At 52.9% G+C, this 19,580-nt stretch overlaps 1 protein-coding gene across 11 annotated transcripts in view; it reads left to right on the top strand.

Annotated features, from left to right (window-relative positions):
- Positions 1 to 19,580, top strand: part of PCNT (pericentrin) — a 103,054-nt gene that overhangs the window by 58,584 nt on the left and 24,890 nt on the right. For 4 of the 11 annotated variants that reach the window (XM_025985474.2, XM_025985469.2, XM_072738485.1 and 1 more), the window contains exons 22-32: positions 4,229 to 4,458; positions 4,905 to 5,021; positions 5,125 to 5,148; positions 5,607 to 5,813; positions 6,687 to 6,857; positions 7,248 to 7,400; positions 8,423 to 8,515; positions 9,589 to 10,428; positions 11,485 to 11,676; positions 16,929 to 17,642; positions 18,523 to 18,625. In XM_025985474.2, coding sequence (XP_025841259.2) covers positions 4,229 to 4,458; positions 4,905 to 5,021; positions 5,125 to 5,148; positions 5,607 to 5,813; positions 6,687 to 6,857; positions 7,248 to 7,400; positions 8,423 to 8,515; positions 9,589 to 10,428; positions 11,485 to 11,676; positions 16,929 to 17,642; positions 18,523 to 18,625 — 2,844 coding nt within the window. Of the gene's footprint in view, positions 1 to 2,889; positions 2,923 to 4,228; positions 4,459 to 4,904; positions 5,022 to 5,124; positions 5,149 to 5,606; positions 5,814 to 6,686; positions 6,858 to 7,247; positions 7,401 to 8,422; positions 8,516 to 9,588; positions 10,429 to 11,484; positions 11,677 to 16,928; positions 17,643 to 18,522; positions 18,626 to 19,580 lie in introns of all 11 variants that reach the window. The other 7 variants (XM_025985471.2, XM_072738487.1, XM_072738481.1 and 4 more) reach the window with 4 other exon arrangements.

The following is a 19,580-nucleotide window of genomic DNA, read 5'->3' as shown; positions in this document are numbered from 1 at the left end:
GGCACCTGCGGAGCGGGGCAGGCGGGGGGCAGGCGGGAGCCCGGCGCGGCTGTGCCCTCCCGGAGGCCTCAGTGCAGATAGCTCGGCCGCTGACCGCCCTTGTGTGCGCCCTTAAAACACTGTAACGTTACCCTCGGGTAGGGAAACGTGGTCGTAACAGGCTCGCCGTGATCTCAGGCCGTCAGAGGTCTCATCTTTAAAGTAGTTAAGGTGCGAGCGGTTGGAGCACGGAGGGCTGCGCTGCTGGGGTTTGCAGGTGGCGGTGTCCCTGAGGACGCCCCGGGGACGCCCGTGTGGGCGCAGCCTCCCCGGGCCTCAGGGGCTCCTGGCCCCGGGCCTGCTGCACCTCGGCCGTCCCTGTTCCACTCTGCGCCATCCGGGAGCCTCGTTTTTCATTTCTCTTTCCCCCAAGTTTTTATTCTTTTTAATTTCCCTTGAGACACAACCAGCCCTCGGGGCCTCGTGGTTGCCCTTTCTTGCATCCTTCGTGCCGTGAGCGCGCTCGCCCGGGCCGAGAGGCGGGTCCCCGGGCCCACGGCTCCTGCTCCGGGTCTCCAGCCGCAGGCCGTGCATGATGGCTCCCGACCCCCTCCTCTTGTCCGACGCTGCTCGATAACGTCTGTCTACCTGGACGTATCTCTGTCCCTTTTCTACTTTTTGAGTTGAATTTCTGATGTTGAAAACTTGACCTGCCTTTGTTGGTTTCACCCTTTGAGTCTCTTTCCACCGTCAGTTGTGTCTTGTGGGTCTCGTGTTAACGACGTCTGGCAAGCTGCCCGGGGGTCTCCTGCTGTCTCTCCTGGTGCGCGGTGACCTGTTCTGGGGCAGGGACGCTCCGCTGCTGACCGTGAAGCTGTGTGTCCGCTTACTCTTCGTGTCCCTTCTCCTGCTCCTGTCCCCGCCCGGTGCCCGGCCATGCTGGTGTCCAGGGAGGCACCGTTGATGCGTGAGAGTGCGTGAGTGTGAGCGAGCACGTGTGCCCTGTGGACCCTGTGTCACGTGCACACTGCTGTCTGCGCAGTTGTGAGTTCTTGGGGGTGTTCTTCCCGTGGCTCCTCGCGGACTGAATGCGCTCGCGGCAGGATCACGTGCAGGGAATTTCCCAAGACCTCCAGTGCCTGGAATTATCTTACTTGACTCTTTTCTATAAATGAAGTTGTAGCTGGTGACACGTGGTTTTAGATTTGATTTCTTTTCCTTTTACTGGAGGCCATAAACCATTGTTCTCCTGCACCCGCTGTCTTTGCTGAGGCACCTGTTTCTTCGCAGGTGTTCTGAGGAGCTGCCCTCTGCCCTGCTCTTCTTACCGCCCCTTTGCCGTGACTCGGTGGGGCTCCTGCACATGCCTTGTTCTGCTTCAGGTCTGAGGACTTGTCAGCCTCAGGTTATTTCTTTAGACCTCGTTCCTTCTGTCCTGGCCCTTCCCGTAGGCTGCACCTCCCAGTGGGACAGACTGTCCCTGTGCAAGGCCCCGTCCGCCCACTCCCAGCCTGTGGCTCCGTGGGGTGGCCGGGTCCACACCCCACCCACCCAGTTTATTAACCACCACAAGCGAGCCAGGGTGCTCACAGGTGTTGGAGTTGAGAGCCAGTGCCTGAGACGGCCTAAGCAGCTGAGCAGCCGTGTAGCCCCGAGCCGGGGGGCAGCCTCGTCGTTGCTGCCCAAGGCCCGAGTGGCCCTGCCTCCATGAGGTCCGTCCTGGGGGCTCCACTGCACCCGGGCCTGCCTCCCCCTGCACATCTTCTCGAGGCTGTGGACGCGGCTGCTCTTCTGCATCTCTGGTTACCCTGCAGAGAGGCCTGGCCTCCTGTGCGGCCGCAGCGCCTGTAGCCCTGGCACCTTGGCAGATGTGAGCGGGGCCAGTCTTTGCTCCTTCCCTTTGACACCGCTCTCGGTCCCTGGTTGGCTTTCATCCTGTTAGCCACACCTGGCCTTCTTACCTGGCCTCTGTTCTTTCCCTTCACGCTCACAGTTCCTCTCCCTTCACGCACAGCTCTGTGCTCAGGTTTGCAGACGCACCCCTGCCGGAGCGGTGAAAATGCTGCCCAGAGCACCTGGTGGCTCAGCTCAGTGTCGCACTCTTGGTTTCGGCTCAGGTCGTGATCTCGGGGTCGTGGGATCGGGCTCCCTGCTCAGCGGGGAGCCTGCCTGTCTCCCTCTGCCCGTCCCCCTGTTCACACTCATGTGCATGTGCCGTCTCTCTCAAATACATAATCTTTAAAAATAAATACATAAATGCTGCCCACGTGCACAGCACCTGCTGACCTTCCCTGACCACCGGCTTCCCAGGAACAGCCAGGGTCTCCGTGGTCCCGATTCTGCTCTGGGTCCTCGTCAGTGTTGACCTACGTCCAAGTGCCTTTAGAGGTCCTTGCACCTTGTGGGGAGATGCGGCTCTGCCTGTTTGCGTGGTGCCTCTTAGGTGTGTGGTGTGTTTTGCGGCTGCTCTCAGGGCAGTGCCGTCTACCCCAAGTGTGGTTTCTTTGTTTCTTTTTAAAAGTCTGCACAGAATTTATTGGCAGCCAAGACCTGCTGCAGCCCAAGAGCAAATGGCGTGCCTGGCTGCCGTCCCAGAATAGTGCGGACGGATACAAGCGGTGGGCACCTGCTGCCCTCAGTCTCGGAGGGTGGAGGTCCCACACAGAGTCGCACATGCCGCCTTCTGGGGAGCTCCGGCTCTTCCTGTTCCCTCCTGTGCAGAAGGGCCGGACGCTGTCAGAGCCTCTGGGAAAGCCCAGGTCCCATCTGTGAGGCCCACCGTACGGATGTCGGGGGATGCAGGTGTTCGCACCGTCATGGTGGCGCGAGGGCGTGGGCATTAGAGACTGTCCAGGACCACAGACAAGCCCTGCGCCCTGCTGACTTTAATACCCGTGTTTTCATCCATAGGCACTCCTGCTCCCATAGCACACGAGGACTCAGGTTTGTAAACACAGACCAGATTGCTGTGTGAGATGAGCTGTGTCTGCTGCACCAGATGCCCCAGTTTTTACTAAAGAGGAAAAATACTTCAAGGCTTTTGTGGCAAACTGTTAACAAAAACACCAACTTTAACATTCCCTGTTGACATGTGGAAATGCGCTAGCTCTTGTCCAGTGACGCCCTCCGCGGCTGGTGCTGCTTGGCAGGGAGCCCCATCTGGTGGCAGGTGCATCGTCCCGGGGCCGGGGGCCAGCCCTGGGGCCTGGAAGGTCTTGGGGGAGGAGTCCAGGGACCCCGAGTGGAGCTCCTGTGCCGCTCCGACGGCGTCGGTGGCCCTCGGCGTGGCCTGAGTGACCACATGACACCTTCTGCTCGGTGCCACCTGCACAGGGCCCTCGTGAGCTGTGACTGGGCGCCCTTCCTGCAGCACGTGGCCCCGAGGATGGTGCCGGCCGTCTGGGTGGGCGGCCAGGCAGCACGACCCCCGGGTGGAGATGATGTGGTTCTAACTGCATGTTTAAGGCGATTTAGCCTAATTGCTGACTTACTAGCATGAGAATTCCCTGGGAATGTTCCAGTAGTGGTGATGGCAGTTTGGCATAAGAGATTGGCGGGGTTTTATAAGAAGGAGTTTCGAAAGCAAATAAACTATAAATGAAAACCTATGAAATCAAAATTTCAGTTTGTGGATAGTTTGTGCACTTTAGGACTCCTCAGAGGCCAGCCTCCTCTACTAGATGTGCTTATGAGCGTACAGTTCCCACGGGGACTGGGGCCTTCCCCACTTAATTTTAGACTGGCTTTTGACGTCTGGCAGGCCCTGCCGCGGCCCCGGCTGTGCCGTCAGCACGTTCTCCGTCGGGCCGTGCGCCCCCTCACCGAGTCCTCGGCTGCATCTTGTCCACACAGGACAGTGTATGTGGAGGCGTGATTCCTAGAAAACCCACTGATGGGTCGTTTGGAAATACCAAGATGTAGTCTTCTCGGGCTTTACATTTCTTTATTTTAGCGAATTTTAATTTAAAAGCTGTAATTCTCCCCTTCTTTTCTAACGTCCTTGGTTTTGTCTCCGGGGGCATTTGGCCCAGTGGTGAGCACCCAGGCTCGTGCTGGCTGTGGGTGCATGTCCTTCGGAACCGGCTGTGTCTCGGGGCCCGGTGCTGCTGGGGCGGCTGGATGTGGCGTGTGCTCTGTCCTGGGACGGCCCCGCCGTGGGGGGCACCTGCCGGGCACGTTTCCCGTTTCTGCTTCAGCCCACGTCCCTGCCCTGATCTGTGGGGCTTTTCTCCCTGTTTTGTCTCTTCAGCTCTTCGTAGGGAAGTGGAGTGTCTGACGCAGGAGCAGTCAGAGGCCAGGAAGCAGTCGGAGAAGGACCGCGCGGCGCTGCTCTCTCAGATGAAGGTTTTCGAGGCAGAGTTGGAGGAGCAGCTCTCTCGGCACGAAGCGTGTGCCAAGCAGGCCGAGGAGCTGTCCGCGCTGAGGCAGCAGATGGCGGCTCTGGACAAGCATCTGCGGAGCCAGCGCCAGTTCATGGACGTGAGCATCTTGACTAAGTGTACTTGTGTCCCTGAACACCAGCCCCGTAGCATGAGCGTCCGTGACACAGTGTTAGGGTTAGCACGCGGCCGGGGTGTTGTGGCCGGGTCGCTCTCAGCACACATCCCCGAGGGGCCAGCGTGTGCCTGTGCGTGGCCTGCGGGGCCCTCCCACGGCCCCCGTGCCGGCCCTGCGTGCCCAGCCCTGCCCCCTCGGGCCGAGCCGTCTGCTGTCTGTGGCTGTTCTGTCCACACTCTGCAGAGCCTCTCGCTGCACCTGCAGGGCCACCTCTTCATCGAGCCGGTGGACAGGTGTGTGGAGGGAAGTGCTGCGAGTGCCTGCTGGGCGGTCCACGTCTGCGCAGGCAGTCGGCCTTCCCTCCGGAGGGAGAAGTGCCGTGGCCCACGTGCCTCTGAGATGTCCGAGCAGACTGCCTCTGTCCACAGGAGCAGGCTGTCGAGAGGGAACACGAGCGGGAGGAGTTCCAGCGGGAGATCCAGAGGCTGGAGGAGCAGCTCCGCCAGGCGGCCCGGCCGCGGCCCCATGGCCCTCGTGTCAGCGACGTAAGTCAGCCCGATGCGCGCTCTGCCCATTGGCTAATGTTCTGCATCATGTTCTAAAGACTTATCTGTGGAACAATTTTTCCTTCCCTGTATGTGGAAACAGCAGGAGGAGCAGCTGGACGAGGAGGTAGGGGTGTCGGGGGTCTGCATGGTGGGCGCCGCCTCCCTCCCCTCCCCTTCCCTGCACGGCACAGGGGCTGCTGCACGCGGGCTTGCTCCTCCTTCCCTTGCCTCCCTCTGCTGGAGCGGACCTGCGTGCGTCCCCCGCCTGCTACGGCTGTGGCTGGTGTGCTGGTTCAAACACTGAGCGTATATGGGGACGATGCTGGGTTCGTTTTCAGTTGTAAGCACTGAGGCGTTCTGTGCATCGTTCCCTGGGCCCCCAGCATGACCCCCCCCCCCCAGGGGCGGAGCCCCGAGCGCAGCCAGGGTGTCCACACGGGTCCCCTCCCGCCCACGGGCCTGCCGTGTGTGTGCCCGCGCCCTGGCCCTCGGTCCACCGGCACGCTGGCCGTGCCGGGTGCTCCTGTGCTTAGGAGGTGGCGCTGTCACTGTCACATTTCTCAGACGTTCTTGTTGTTTTAGGTTGAATTGTTGCAAGAAAAGTTGAGAGAGAAGTCAGATGGCTTTAACGAGTTGGTTATAAAGAAAGAGTTGGCGGACAGACAAGTGATGATCCAGGAAGAGGAAATCCGACGTCTTGAGGAGACCAATGCGAGCTGCAGGAGGGAGGCGGCTCAGCTGCGGGAAGAGCTGGAAAGGCAGAGAGACGCCGTGAAGGCCTTGCAGCAGGTAGCAGCCCGCGCCGGGGGACCCCGAGTCCGTGGGACGCCACGCCGCGCCCCCCCCCCCCCCACCGCTCTCCCCTCCGAGGGCAGCGTCCCCAGCTGCTCTCCCCTCAGCCCCTCACGCCAGCACCCTACTTGGCGTCGGCCCCAAGACTGCACCCCTTCCAGGCTCCTGTGAGCCCCGCTCGGTTCAGTTGGTTTGCCACAGGGGCTCAGGGACTCACAGCCCCAGCGGGAGGCCAAGGCGGGGCTTGGGTGCCCTCCCCAGGAGCGCCTCCTCCCCGCCCCTCCCCCCACCCTTCTTTTTTCCCTGCATCACTCGCTCCCTCTTCCTTCTCTCAGCAAACACTTCCTGAGCTTATTAGATGCTGCAGGCATAGAAAATGCCTTTTTTTCTCTGTACAAACTTGGGCCAGTTACTGTGACTTCTTTTCCATGTAATTTGTTGTGACCAATTTTTCCATAGTAAATACTGTTTGAAAACTTTTCCAGTGAGACCTTAACATGCGTTATACAGAGTAACATTGTCAGCCACTGGCCTCTTCTCGGGCAAGATCTTTGCAGTTTTTTTTTGTTAATAGCCGATAGCCTAGGGACAATTTTTTTCCTTCTTGAATAACTACTAAGGACAGATTCATTGCAGCGGACTCACAGGCACGCACGATGGCCCTCTCTTTGGGGTTCCATCCTTCACCAGGTGGATCTCGGCTCTGGAGCACGGCTGCTCTGGAGGTCATGTGTGTGGCGTGTGCAGGTGTGTGCAGGTGTGCACAGCTGAGTGCCAGGGGCATGTGAGGACACTGGGCACTCAGGTCACAATTTGACACCCCTTGTTCCTGAAAAACTTGCCTAAAATAAACCTTTTTTTCTTAATCAGGATAAAGAGGCCTTACAGGAGAAGCAGATGAGCAACTTGCTTCTGGTGTCCACGCTACAGTCTAAACTCGATGAGGGCAGGTGCCCTGTGCCTCCTGCAGACAGCTGCCCCGAGGGCCCAGAAGTCCAGTTAGAGGCGGTGCAGAGGGCGCTCCAGCAGCGAGAGAGCGAGGCAAGTGTGGGGGCTGGGGGCGGCTGGCGAGGGCAGGACGTCCACGTGATGCGGGAAGTGGGGCTGCGACTGCTGTGTCCCTTCGTGATTATTAGATGTTAATGACTCTTCTCAGCATGTACTTTAAAGTCTTGTAAATTTTTTTTTTAAGATTTATTTATTCATGAAAGACGCAGAGAGAGGCAGAGACACAGGCAGAGGGAGAAGCAGGCTCCCTGCGGGGAGCCCGATGTGGGACTCGATCCTGGGACCCCGGGGTCACGCCCTGAGCTTGGAGGCAGACGCTAAACTGCTGAGCAACCCGGGGGCCCCAATGTAAAGTAATTTTTAATAATTATTGAGTGACTTAGAATGTTAAATAATTTTTAATATTTTTTGTTTTAATGAAAGGTTTTGGATTTAAAAGAACAATTAGGAAAGATGAAAGATGACCTAGTAAGTAAGAGTGATGAAGTGCTGCACCTGAACTTGGAATTAGATGCGCAGAGCAGCCGTGCGGCCGTCAGTGTGCGGGAACTTCAGGAGGAGAACGCCAGCCTGAAGGTGCGCGGGGGAGACCCCCAGACAGCCGGGTCCATGGTCGTGTCAGTGCTGCAGCCCCCCGGGCGACCGTGGATCACAGGCTGCCGACGTGAGGCCGGGGACGGTCCTCTGCCGTTTCAGGAGGCACCTGCCTTCCGTTCTGAGGTCGGCAGCTGGGGCAGCTCTGGAAAGTGCAGTCGGGGGCAGAACCCAGAGCCTCCCTGGCCGGTGATGGGTGACGGTGGCCTGTGTCCCTCCCGCGCCGTCCCCCCCGCGCCGTCCTCTGCGTCCTGCTAGTGGCTCTGAGAGGACGCTGGCTGGAGTCACACGGCACAAGAGACAAACCTCTCTGATGGCAGAACTGTGAGGAGGAAATGAATCATCACCGTTTACCTAATTTGGGTCGTTACAGGGGTACCGTGTTCTAGAAGCAGTGACTTTCATTACATAGTTGCTCATTAATCCTTGCTACGAGCAGGATGAAATAAAGATTGATTGATTGTAGAGTGGGGGGAGGGTGGGAGAGAATCCCAAGAGGACGCCCTACTGAGCATGGAGCCCAGCGTGAGGCTCGGTCCCAGGACCCTGGGATCACGACCTGGAGCCGAAACCAGGAGTGGAATGTGTGACCGCCTGAGCCACCCAGGTGCCCCCAAAATACCCTGTTTTTAAATCTCCTCTTGTAGCTCTAGCGGAGAGTCCAGCTTGTAAAGAGACGGCTGTGCAGATGGCTTTGTGGCCCAGTGCAGAGCCCTTGCCTGTGGTGCCTGGCAGCTGTGGGGGCGTGAACCCAAAGGGCCAGGGTACACTCAGCGCGTGTCCTCTGTGCCGCCCCTCGCAGGCTGCGTGACGTCCGTGAAATCCGGGTTTCAGCCAGTCTCAGGCATCGGGCGCCCTCCTTACTCGTGACAGAAGACACCCAAACAGGAAGCCATTTTCAAACGGAGTGTCCGTCTTTCAAGCTACCTTATTTCGGGTGCTTCGGGTGCCAGGTCAGGGACCACGCCCATCGTCACGTTTTATTGGTGGTTGTATTTCCACAGGCATTTCTGCAAAACAAAGAAAAGGAGATCATGTGTGTGAGCGAGCAGCTCGAGGCGCAGCTGGCCGGGATGGGAAGTGGCGTGCTCCGCGAGGTAGGCCTTTCCTGGCGCTCGATGCAGCCGCCCGTTGCTCCTCAGGTTTGATTTTGAGTTTAAAGGCACCAAGTGGTACTAGTAAAACCAAGAATTGTTATGAAACCCACAATTTTTAGGAGGTAAACACTGGACTATAAGAAACTGGCCGAGGGGATCCCTGGGTGGCACAGCGGTTTAGCGCCTGCCTTTGGCCCAGGGCGCGATCCTGGAGACCCGGGATCGAATCCCACGTCGGGCTCCCGGTGCATGGAGCCTGCTTCTCCCTCTGCCTGTGTCTCTGCCTCTCTCTCTCTGTATCTCTCATGAATAAATAAATAAAAATTAAAAAAAAAAGAAAGAAACTGGCCAAGGATTGCTAACTGGAGCATAAATCGGTTGGTGGCTGCTAGTGATACAGGCTCACGAGAATGAAGTTTGGAGCCACATAGTGAGCATTTCAATCTGATTTTCCATTTACTGTCTTTGCATTCTTGGCAGGATATTTGACATGTGAGTTTCCGTTGTCTTATCTCGAAAGTACAAATAATGACATCTCGTACCTTAAAATCGTTAAGGACGGCATCAGCCAGCCGGTGCGAGCGCCCTCCCAGGTCTGGGGTGGCACAGTGCTCGGCGTGCAGCAGCCCCGTCCACGCGCCTGCTGGTCCTGTCCTTCGCCAGGGCTGGTTCCCAAGCCTGATCCTCTCCCAGCGTTAGAACGAGGTCCAAGACCTGAAGTGTCTCCCATTAGTAAAGCCTAACGAATCACTGTGTAAGCGTCACCGAACCACACACGGTACAGGTGGTGGCCTGAGTATGGGGGCGCCACGGAGACAGACGTGGCCTGTTGGGCTGCCCCTGCCCGTGGGACGGGCACAGGGGTCATGAGGCGTCTGAGCAGGTGGCGAAGCAGCAACTGCGTTCTTACTTCCCGAGCAGCTTGACGTTCCTGACGGAGCTGGCGTGTGGCATTTGGGCGTTTTCGAGTATTAAACGTCACTTGTTTGTTCCCACAGCTGTGAAGTCACCGCACCGAGCCGCAGGCTGAGGGTGAATCGTGGCTTTCATCTCTGAATGTGCTTTTTTCTCAGGTCACCTATGACAGAAGCTCAGAGATCGAGGAGCTGAGATCCATCATCGAGAACCTGCGAGAGAACCAGCAACGGCTGCAGAAAGAAAAGGCGGAGGAGATGGAGCAGCTCCACGAGGTCATCGAGAGGCTGCAGGGAGAGCTGTCCCTCGGGGCGCCCGCCGTGCCTGCCGCTGCGGACCGCGAGCTGCCCGCTGTCCCCGCCGTGGGGCCAGAGGCGCTGGCGGCGGCGGGGGCGGCGAGCCGGCTGTTCGAGGAGCAGGAGCGCAGGCACGGACAGGCCCTAGAGGCCCTGCAGCAGCGCCTGCAGGCCGCGGAGGAGGCCGCCGCCGGGCAGCTGGCCGAGCTGGAGCGCAGCGCTGCCCTCAGGGAGGCTGAGGTCCAGGCCATGGCCTCCCAGATCCAGGCCTTCGAAGCTGCCCTGAGAGCAAAGGAGGCGAGGCTCGCAGAACGGGATTTAGAGATCGACGCCATGAAGCGGCAGAAATTGGCCCAGTCCGCGGAGCTGGAGACCATCCTGGCCGCCTTCTCCCGCTTCCGCCGCGCCCTGGAACGGCAGCCCCTGGCCGCCGAGGACGAGCCCCCGGAGCTGCAGCGGCTGCGAGCGCAGTGTGTCCGCCTCAGTCGCCAGCTGCAGGTGCTGAACCAGCGGTTCCTGAGGTGCCAGAAGGAGGCAGACAAGCAGCAGGCGCGTGGGGCCCGCCTGCGCCCTCGGGGGGCGCGTGGCTCGCAGGGACTGGGCCCTGGGGCTGAAGAGGCCTCGCGGGACGAAGCGTCACAGCAGGACGTGGACAGCAGGCAGGTGGCCTCGGCCGCCCAGGGCCAGGTCAGAGACCCCCAGGTGGGCCCCGTTCCCTCTTGCGGGTTTGCTGGAGGCGTGGTGTCCATGCGTCAGGAGCGGGGAGCGTGTGGGGTACAGGGGCAAACACGGGGAGCCGGGGCGCACGTGGCACCTGCAAGAGGCCTTGACCCAGGCCCCGGGGGCCGAGACTGGGGGTTGGAGGTTTTCTCAAGAACTTACTGTTCCTAGTCTCTTCTCCTCAAATGTTAGCGACAGTCCTCCGTGTGGTGGGCAGTCATGGAATGGTTCTGTGGGGTGGCTCCTGGGTAGAGAGGAACCGGAATCTCGTGGTCCGTAGGCCCTCATGTCGGCGTCATGTGCACAGGGAAATCTGACTGGAGGGTTCATGTTCAACTTACTATTGTTGTCAGTTAAAGTTTCCAAAGTCCTAGGATGGAACGTTCGATGATATGGAGGAGGCCTTGTTACCCGGGCTCCCTGGATTTTCCTTTCTGGGTCTTAATTGTTGCTCTATTTCTTTTTTTTTTTTTTTTTTTAATTTTTTATTTATTTATGATAGTCACAGAGAGAGAGAGAGGCAGAGACACAGGCAGAGGGAGAAGCAGGCTCCATGCACCGGGAGCCTGATGTGGGATTCGATCCCGGGTGTCCAGGATCGCGCCCTGGGCCAAAGGCAGGCGCCAAACTGCTGCGCCACCCAGGGATCCCTGTTGCTCTATTTCTTTTAATGCTGATTCATTCTGGGACGTGCTCCCCTTTGGTTTGGAGTGGGAGTCAGGCCCCCTGCCTGCTGCCCCGTGCCGTTTCCAGCTTGTGGAGGGCGGCTCCTGTCGGCCCCAGCTTTGTGGGGTTGCCCCGCTGGCCCTGGAGCCCCTGGCCGCAAGCTTCCCGGGCCTGCTGTGCAGGGAGCAGACGGCAGGCCTGGCCCGAGGCTCCCCAGGACCTGGGAGGTGGGGTCCTGCTGGTGCGTGTGCCAGCTCCGGAGCTCGGGGACTCCGAGGCGCCCCACCCGGGGGGCCCAGGGCCCAGCAGGCTTTCTGGTGCCTTTAGCTTTATCCTCACGAGCACCGTCGTCGTTTTTTCTGCTTGTCATAGAACGCAGTGAACGACGATTCGCAGCCTGCCGAGCTGCCGGTGACGTCAGGTCCCCCGGGTCTGCTCAAACAAGACAGTGTGATGTCGGTGCTTGCGGTCTGCCAGAGGCAGCTGGAGTCTGAGCTGCTCTTGCTGAAGAACGAAATGCACTTGAGAACAGAGGACCGCGGCAAAGCGCCGGCGAGGATGAAGGTACTCGGCGCACGGGCTGTGCTCTGCATGGTAGGGAAGTCGGTGGCATTTTTGCAGAGGTGACACGCACGTTACCTAGGTGGCAGCTCCGTCGTGTTGTTGCAGTGGCCTATTCACGTCTGTTCTGAAATTTCCTGCACGTTTTGTTTAGGTATTCTCTAGAAATGCACATCTCCTGCGGTCCGTCTGGCCTGTGAGAAATGAGCCCTCAGTTACCCGTCCCGTAACGATGCCCCAGGAGTTCACTGGGCTCCAGGCCTGTCTCTAGGTTTTCACGGGAGGACACGTTGCCCACGCAGCTGCTTGTCCTTCAAGGCCAACAGAGATTGCATTGAATCTGTAGATCGCTGTTAGTTTTGACATCTTAACAGTATTAGGTCTTTCAGTTCATAAATATGAAATGTGTTTCCATTTATTTGTCATCTTTAATTTTTTTCAGCAATGTTTTATAGTTTTATCTCGGTTTAGTGAATTCTTACTTTCTTCTTTTTTGTTGCTGTTGTAAATTGTTTTCATTTCTTTTTCAGATTGCTCATTGTTCACGTGTAGAAGTGCAACTGATTTTTATATGTTGATTTTTGTATCCTGTGACTTTGCCGTATTGACTTATTCTAACAGGATTTATTTATTTATTTATTTTTTTCTTCTAAAGATTTTATTTGTTTATTCATGAGAGACACAGTGAGAGAAGCAGAGACACAGACAGAAAGAGAAGCAGGCTCCCTATGGGGAGCCCAATGTGGGACTCGATCCTGGGACCCCGGATCAGTTCCTGAGCTGAAGGCAGATGTTCAACTGTTGAGCCACCCAGGTGTCCCAACAGGAATTTTTCTTTTTTAAATTTATTATTTTTTTCAGGATTTTCTTTAATTGAGTCCTTCACACACATATATATGATCATATCATAATGGAATGTAGATGATTTCTTTTTTTCCAGTTTGGACACATTTTATTTATTTTTCCTGTCTAATTGTGCTGGCTAGAACTTCCAGTACAGTGTTGAAGGGAAGTGGTAAAAGCAGGCTTTTTTTTTTTTTTTTTAAACATTTTATTGATTTGAGAGAGAGCATGAGCAGGGTGAGGAGCAGAGGGAGACGCAGTTTCCATTCTGAGCAGGGAGCACAATGTGAGGCTCGATCCCAGGACCGTCGGATCATGACCTGAGCTGAAGGCAGATGCTGAACCGACTGAGCCGCGGGGCTCCCCAGAAAGCAGGCATTCTTGCTTTGTTCCTGGTGTTAGAGGAAAATCTTTCAGTCCAGTTCATTGCAATGTGTGTCCAGTGTGAAAGTTTGTCACACTCTGAGTCCAGTGTGATGTACGCTGTGTATTTTTCATGTATGGTTTTTTACATTAAAGTGGTTTCCTTCTGGTATGTTGAATGTCTTTATCACGGAAGGGTGTTGAACTTTGTCAAATGCATTTTCTGTGCCAATTGAGACAACCATGCAATTTTTTTCTCCTTCATTTTGCTAATGTGGTATGTTACACAGATGAGTTTTCCTATGTTGAACTATCTTTGTATTCCAGGAATAAACACCACCTGGTTATGGCATATATATTTAATATACTGTTGAATTCAATTTGCTTGTGTTTTAGGATTTTTGCATCAATGTTCATAAGGGATATTGGTCTGTAGTTTTTGTTTTTGTTGTGTCTTTTTTTAGCTTTAGTATCATGGTAATGCTGGCCTCATACTGCAAGTCAGGAGGCATTCTTCTGATTTTTTTTTTTTTAAGATTTTATTCATTTATTAAAGAGCAAGAGCACAAACATAAAGGGAGGGGAGGAGGCATAGGAAGAAGCAGGCTCCCCACTCAGCAGGGAGCCCGACGCTGCGCTGGATCCCAGGACCCTGAGACCCTGACTTGAGCTGAAGGCAGACACTTAACTGACTGATCCTTCCAGGTGCCCTCCTCTGCTTCTGTCCTATAAAGGAGACCGTAGAGAATTAGTTTACCTTTCTTTAATGTTTGGGGAATTCATCAGTGAACCCATTTGGGCATAGTGCTTTCCCATCTTCATTTTGTGGAAAAGTTTGAGAAGGATTGGTATTCAGTCTTAAATGTTCAGTAGAACTCACCGGTAAGTCTTCAGGTCCAGGGCTCTGCTTTAGTGGGAGATTTTTTATTACTGGTTCAATCCCCTTTGTGTTTTAGAACCTCTTTTAGGGCAGCCCAGGTGGCTCAGCAGTTTAGTATCTGCTTTCGGCCCAGGTTATGATCCTGGAGACCCGGGATCCTGTCCCGCGTTAGGCTCCCTGCATGGAGCCTGCTTCTCCCTCTGCCTGTGTCTCTGCCTCTCCCTCTCTCTCTCTCTTTCTCTCTCTCTCTTCCTCCCCCTGTGTGTCTCTCATGAGTAAATACAATCTTTTTTTTTTTTTAATAAATAAAATCTTAAAAAAAAAAAAAAAAAGAACCTCTCTTGGTTTAAATTTATTTTGTCTACTATTAATATAGCCACCCCACTCGCTTTTGGTTCCTTTTTGCATGAATTACCTTTTCCATCCTTTCACTTTCAACCTATTGTGCTCTGTGGGTTTTTTGGCTTCTTGTAGCCAGCATATGGTTGTGTCATATGGTTATATTTGTTTTTAGGATTTTGTTTATTTTTAGAGAGAGAATGCACTTAAGTGAGGGGAGGGGCAAAGGGAGAGGAAGAGGAAGAGGGAGAGAAGCAGATTCCCCACTGAGCGGGAGGCTGAGTGGGGCTCATGACATGAGAGATCATGACCTGAGCTAAAATCAAGAGTCAGATGTTCAACCAGCTGAGCTACCTGGATACCCCAGGATCATGTGTTTGTATCCATCCTGCTGTTCTCTGGTTTTGGAGAAATTAATCCATTTACATTTAAAGTAATTACTAAATAAGGAGGCATATTTTTTTTATCATTTTATTCTTTGTTTCCAAATGCCTTACAGCCCCCCACCCCGACCCCCCGGTTTCCAGCATTACTGTATTCTCTTTGACATTTTACGGTGAAATGTTTAAATCCCTTTCTCATTTCTCTTTGTGTATATAGGATAGCTAGGTTTTTTTTATGTGTTTATGTTAGGGATTACATTTAGCATCCAGCATTATAACACTGGTTTGAATCTATACAAGCTTAACTTTAAAAATATTCCTTTATATAAGGTTTTGCTCCTATCCCGTTTGGCTTTTGATGTCATTTTTATACCTGTGTGTCTCAAAACATAAACCAATGATTGTTTTAAATCCATTAACTTCTTAAGTTGTGTAGAAGATATGTGGAGTTAGAAACTAAAGTTAATAATACTAACTTTTAATTAATAATTTTTTAAAATGTCTTTTGAATCATGAAAACAAATGATATGGAGTTGAAAACCACTATTACACAACAGCATAAGCTTCTTAAAAAATTCGAGTATTTTAACATAGAGTTAATTCTATTCACACGTACAGTTTAATACACTGGTTTCTATTATTGTGCATGCACTTACCTTTACTGAGATCTTTATTTTTTTTTTTACGTGACTTTGAGTTACTGTCTAGTCACCTTTTATTTCACCCTGGAAGACTTCCTTGAGCGTTTCTTGCAGGGCAAGTGTAGTGATCATGAACTCCTTTAGCTTTTATTTATCTGGGAATATCTTGATTTCTTCCTCACTCTTAAAGGAGTTTTGTTGGGTATTTGATTTTTAGTCGACAGATTTTCTTTTAGCACTCTCAGTGTACGGACTACTCCCTGTCCTCTGGCCTCAGAAGTTTCTGATGAGAAACCTGTTGGTGATGTTATTGAGGATTCTTGCATGTGACAAGTCACTTCACTTTGCTTTCAGGATTCTCTCTCAGTGCCTTTAGCTTTTTACACATTTGATTATAATGTGTTTTTGGTGTGTCTAGTTCATCTTGTTTGGCATTTGTTGAGTTTCTTGGATGTTTATATTTGTGTCTTTTATCAGTTCTGGAAGTGTTCAGTCATTATGTCCTCAATTCTTTCAGCCGCCTTTCTCACATCTTCTGGGACTCCCACAAAGCGTATGTTGATCTGTTTGCTGGTGTCCCACAGGTCCCTTAGTCTGAATTCACTTTTGTCAGTTTTTTTTTTTTCCTCAGAGATGATTATTTCCATTGTTCTGTCTTTAAGTTTACCAGTTCTTTCTTCCTCCTACTCAAACCTGCCTTTGAATCCCTTTAGTGAATTTTTAATTATTGTACTTTTCAGCTCCAGAATTTTTTTGTTCATTTAGATTTTCTTTCTCTCCATTTGTATTTCTACTCTACTCATCGTTTTCTTCACTTTCTCCACATCCTCCTTTAGTTCCTCTAATGTCTTCAGGACTGTTTTAACATCTTTGACTAGTAGATCTGACATTTGGTCTTTTTCACGGACAGTTCCTTTTGATTTGTATTTTTCCTTTGAATGGGCCTTGCTTTCCTGTTTCTTTGTATGCCTTCTGATTTGGGGATTTTTTTTTTTTTTTTTTTTTTTTTTTGGTTTGTTGTGAATGATGAACATTTGAGTCTAGTAAATATAGAAATGTGAATCTGTTCCTCATAGTTTGCTGTTTTTTGTTATTGTGGTTTTTTGCTTGTTTGGTTTAGTGTTTTGTTTTTTTTTTTTAAGATTTTAAGACAACCACTGAGCCACTCAGGTGCACCTTGTTCGGTTGTTGTAGGCTGTCTCTGTGCCCATTTAATTTCTCCTCAAAAAGAAAAAAGAAAAATGCTGTTGTGGGGAAGGAGAGCAGTGGCCCTTTAAATCTCCTGGAGGTCATTTCAGCCAGAGGGGGAGGGGCTGCAACAATGGCCTCCAGCCGCTTTGCCCTTCATGATCAGGAGCAGCAGCCAGAGCACAGGTGCCCGGTATTGGTGGGGCAGCTCCTGTGGCCCCCCGTGCCTCACACACGTCCTGTGCTCGCTGCTCCAGGGCTGGGGTCCAGGGCTGGGTAGCAGCTGATGTGCACCCTCCGCCCCCCCTGGGAAGTTGCAAGCCTTGGACAGACTCCAGAGTTGGAGACAGTGGACAGACTTCAGCCCGGGCAGGGGTAGCGCAGCGCAGGGGCGCCAGGCTCCTGCTGCTTCCTGCTCTGCTGCCTTCCCAGAGTCCTCTGCAGCAAGCACCTGTAGGCAGGGGGCTCACGGCCGAGAGCCTCCTTCGTGGGATTAAAATAGCTTGAAATCTCAAGAGCTGCGAAGGGACTCAAGGACTGGCTTGTAAATACCAGAGACAGATGTGACTGTGTGTAGTTCAACTATTTTACTCTATGCGTGTTCTTTTTTACATGCAGAATAAGGAAAATCTACTGGAAGATCGTCGGCTGCAGAAAGTTGGTCTCATAAGTCAGGTGAAAGAACTTCAAGAAAAGTTGAACCACCTGGTGCGTTCTGTGAACTTTCAGAACATTGAGACAGAGGATTTCAAATCTCAGCAGCCGGTGGCCTGTTCACGTGCTTTAGAAAATAGTTTGAGTGATAGCTCCAGTAATGGTGAAGAAACTGACAGGTCATCTCCTGTTGATGCATTTCATATCGATAAGACCACGTGTGATCTAACTGACCTGAGTGGAAATCAGGACCCACTGATGAGAAATGAAATGCTAGATGTTCCCGTGGAAGATAAGGTTGAGTTGCAGGAAGGACCACATTGTCTACAAGCAAACTTCCATGGTGGCTCCCCTGACCTGACCCCTACGGAGGGGCCCGGGCCCTTGAAGAACACACTCAGGGCAATGGACCTGTCCTCCTGGAGCTCCCCAGAGGTTGTCAGGAAGGACCTCACCCTGGAGCCTGTGCCCAGCCTGCCCCTGACCCCATGCTCAGATGCCCTGAGCCTGGACGCCTCCCTGCAGGACAGGACCAGTGCCTCGCTCCAGGGTGACCAGTTGGAGCTGCTTTGGTATCTGGGCCAGTCACCAGCAGAAAAGGCCTCCAGGTCTGCAGAGTCTCCGTTGGCTGCAGACCGGGTTCCCTCCGCGGACCACCACGTGCCGCGAATGGCTGTGGTAAGTGGTCTTCCTCGGGTGCTGCCCTGGTTTGGTGTCTGTGGATGTCTGTGGGCGCTCCAGAGTGTTTCCATGGGAATGTGTCTGCGGGGCCTGCAGTATCATAGCTGTGGCCATTGTTGGCTCATCTCCTGGCAGGGCCAGCGGCCCAGGTGTGGGTGCGCAGCTGGCAGTCCCCTGGTCAACCATGTGTAGGGACGGTCAGCTCTATGCAGCACCAACTGCAGTCGGTTGCAATATGAGCAATTAGAGGACTTCAGTTTTTCTTAAAAACATGTGCGATGCACCAGTCCTACTCATACTCACTCCAGGCCTGCGTGCGCTCACTAGCGCGGACTCAAGAAGCACAGTCACAAACCCGCCTTCGTGTGTAGTTTCCATTCAGGTTCTTTGTCTAGAATGTGTTTTCTAGGTTTATTTTTTTTTTTCTAGGTTTATTTTCAGTTGTGTTTCATGTTTAATAGGCTTTACATATGGTGCTGATTAATTTCACAACAGTTATTTTTGACTTAGACTGTATCTTTTCTTCTATGACGATGTTGAGATTTTGCATCTCCTGGGTTAGATTAAAAACAAGTTACAGGGGACGTGTTATTGGAGACACCATATGCCCGTACAGAGTATTGCAAACCTTTTTTTTTTTTAATTTGAGATATATACCGGTGGCTTCTTTAAAATATTCCTAGAGAACTATGGCTGCGTTTGTTTAAATTCCTAGAAGCACATGATTTCGATGTGTTCACAAGCATGAAACACTCGTGTTTGGGTTCTGTGTGGAAAAATGATCAATTCGGGCCTTAGAAAGTTTCCATCTGGCTAGTTTAGCTCCCTGAGGTGATAAATTGTTATTTTACGACCATTTAATAACCTATTTGAACAGGAGAAAGATGTTGAAGATTTTATCGTAACATCTCTTGATGCTCAAGAAAAGCCCAGATCCTCTCCTCTTGGGTTTGAAGGAAAGAACAATGGAAGTGAAAACAGTGAGTTGGTCTTTCTTTTCTTTCTTTCTTTTCTTTTCTTTTCTTTTCTTTTCTTTTCTTTTCTTTTCTCTTTTCTTTTCTTTTCTTTTCTTTTCTTTTCTTTTCTTTTCTTTTCTTTTCTTTTCTTTTCTTTTCTTTTCTTTTCTTTTCTTCTTTTCTTTTCTTTTTCTTTCACCTCTTCACGGTTTCAGAGAACAGAAGAGCACAGAGGGCCCCCAGGCCGGCGTTTGCTGTGTGAGCCCACCTCGACCCCTCTCTGCGGAGTGGCCCTTGGAGGCCTGATGCCTATTACTCTGGAAAACTCGATGGTGCGCTTCACGGACCAGGTCCCTGCTCCCAGCACCTGGGCATCTGTGGCTGCCCCCTCACTTAGATTCTGCCGTGTTTCTCATTGGCACCTTTCACAGGAGGAGACGCCGCAGTGCTACGAGGCATTGAGACGCGCCTGCTGGGCCCCGCAGTGCGGGGGGGAGGCCCTCCCCTTGCCAGCAGCTCCTGCGTCTTGTGTGGGTATCTGTAGTCGAGTCGTCAGCGTGGGTGTCCCAGGTGTCCCTCGCACGTGGGTGCGGGGCTCTTCCCAGGGCATCCTGGCACGAGGCTCGCGGTGGTGTCCACCACGTTTTTTTTTTTTTTTTTTAATTTTTATTTATTTATGATAGTCACAGAGAGAGAGAGAGAGAGAGAGAGAGGCAGAGACACAGGTAGAGGGAGAAGCAGGCTCCATGCACCGGGAGCCCAACGTGGGACCCGATCCCGGGGCTTCAGTATTGCGCCCTGGGCCAAAGGCAGGTGCCAAACCGCTGCACCACCCAGGGATCCCTGATTTTTCCTTTTTGATGGCATGGTGTCGGGCAGTGGTCTGTGGAGACCATGCCTGCCATCTCGTGTTTCTCAGACCCCGGCCCGCTGACGTCAGCCTCCAAGGATGGTCATTAGGTTGGTTGCCAAACTGTGA

Source organism: Vulpes vulpes, chromosome 15 (genome assembly GCF_048418805.1).
Source record: "Vulpes vulpes isolate BD-2025 chromosome 15, VulVul3, whole genome shotgun sequence".
NCBI lineage: Eukaryota > Metazoa > Chordata > Mammalia > Carnivora > Canidae > Vulpes > Vulpes vulpes.
Note: the sequence above shows the minus strand (reverse complement) of the source record. Positions and strands in the feature narration are given on the sequence as shown.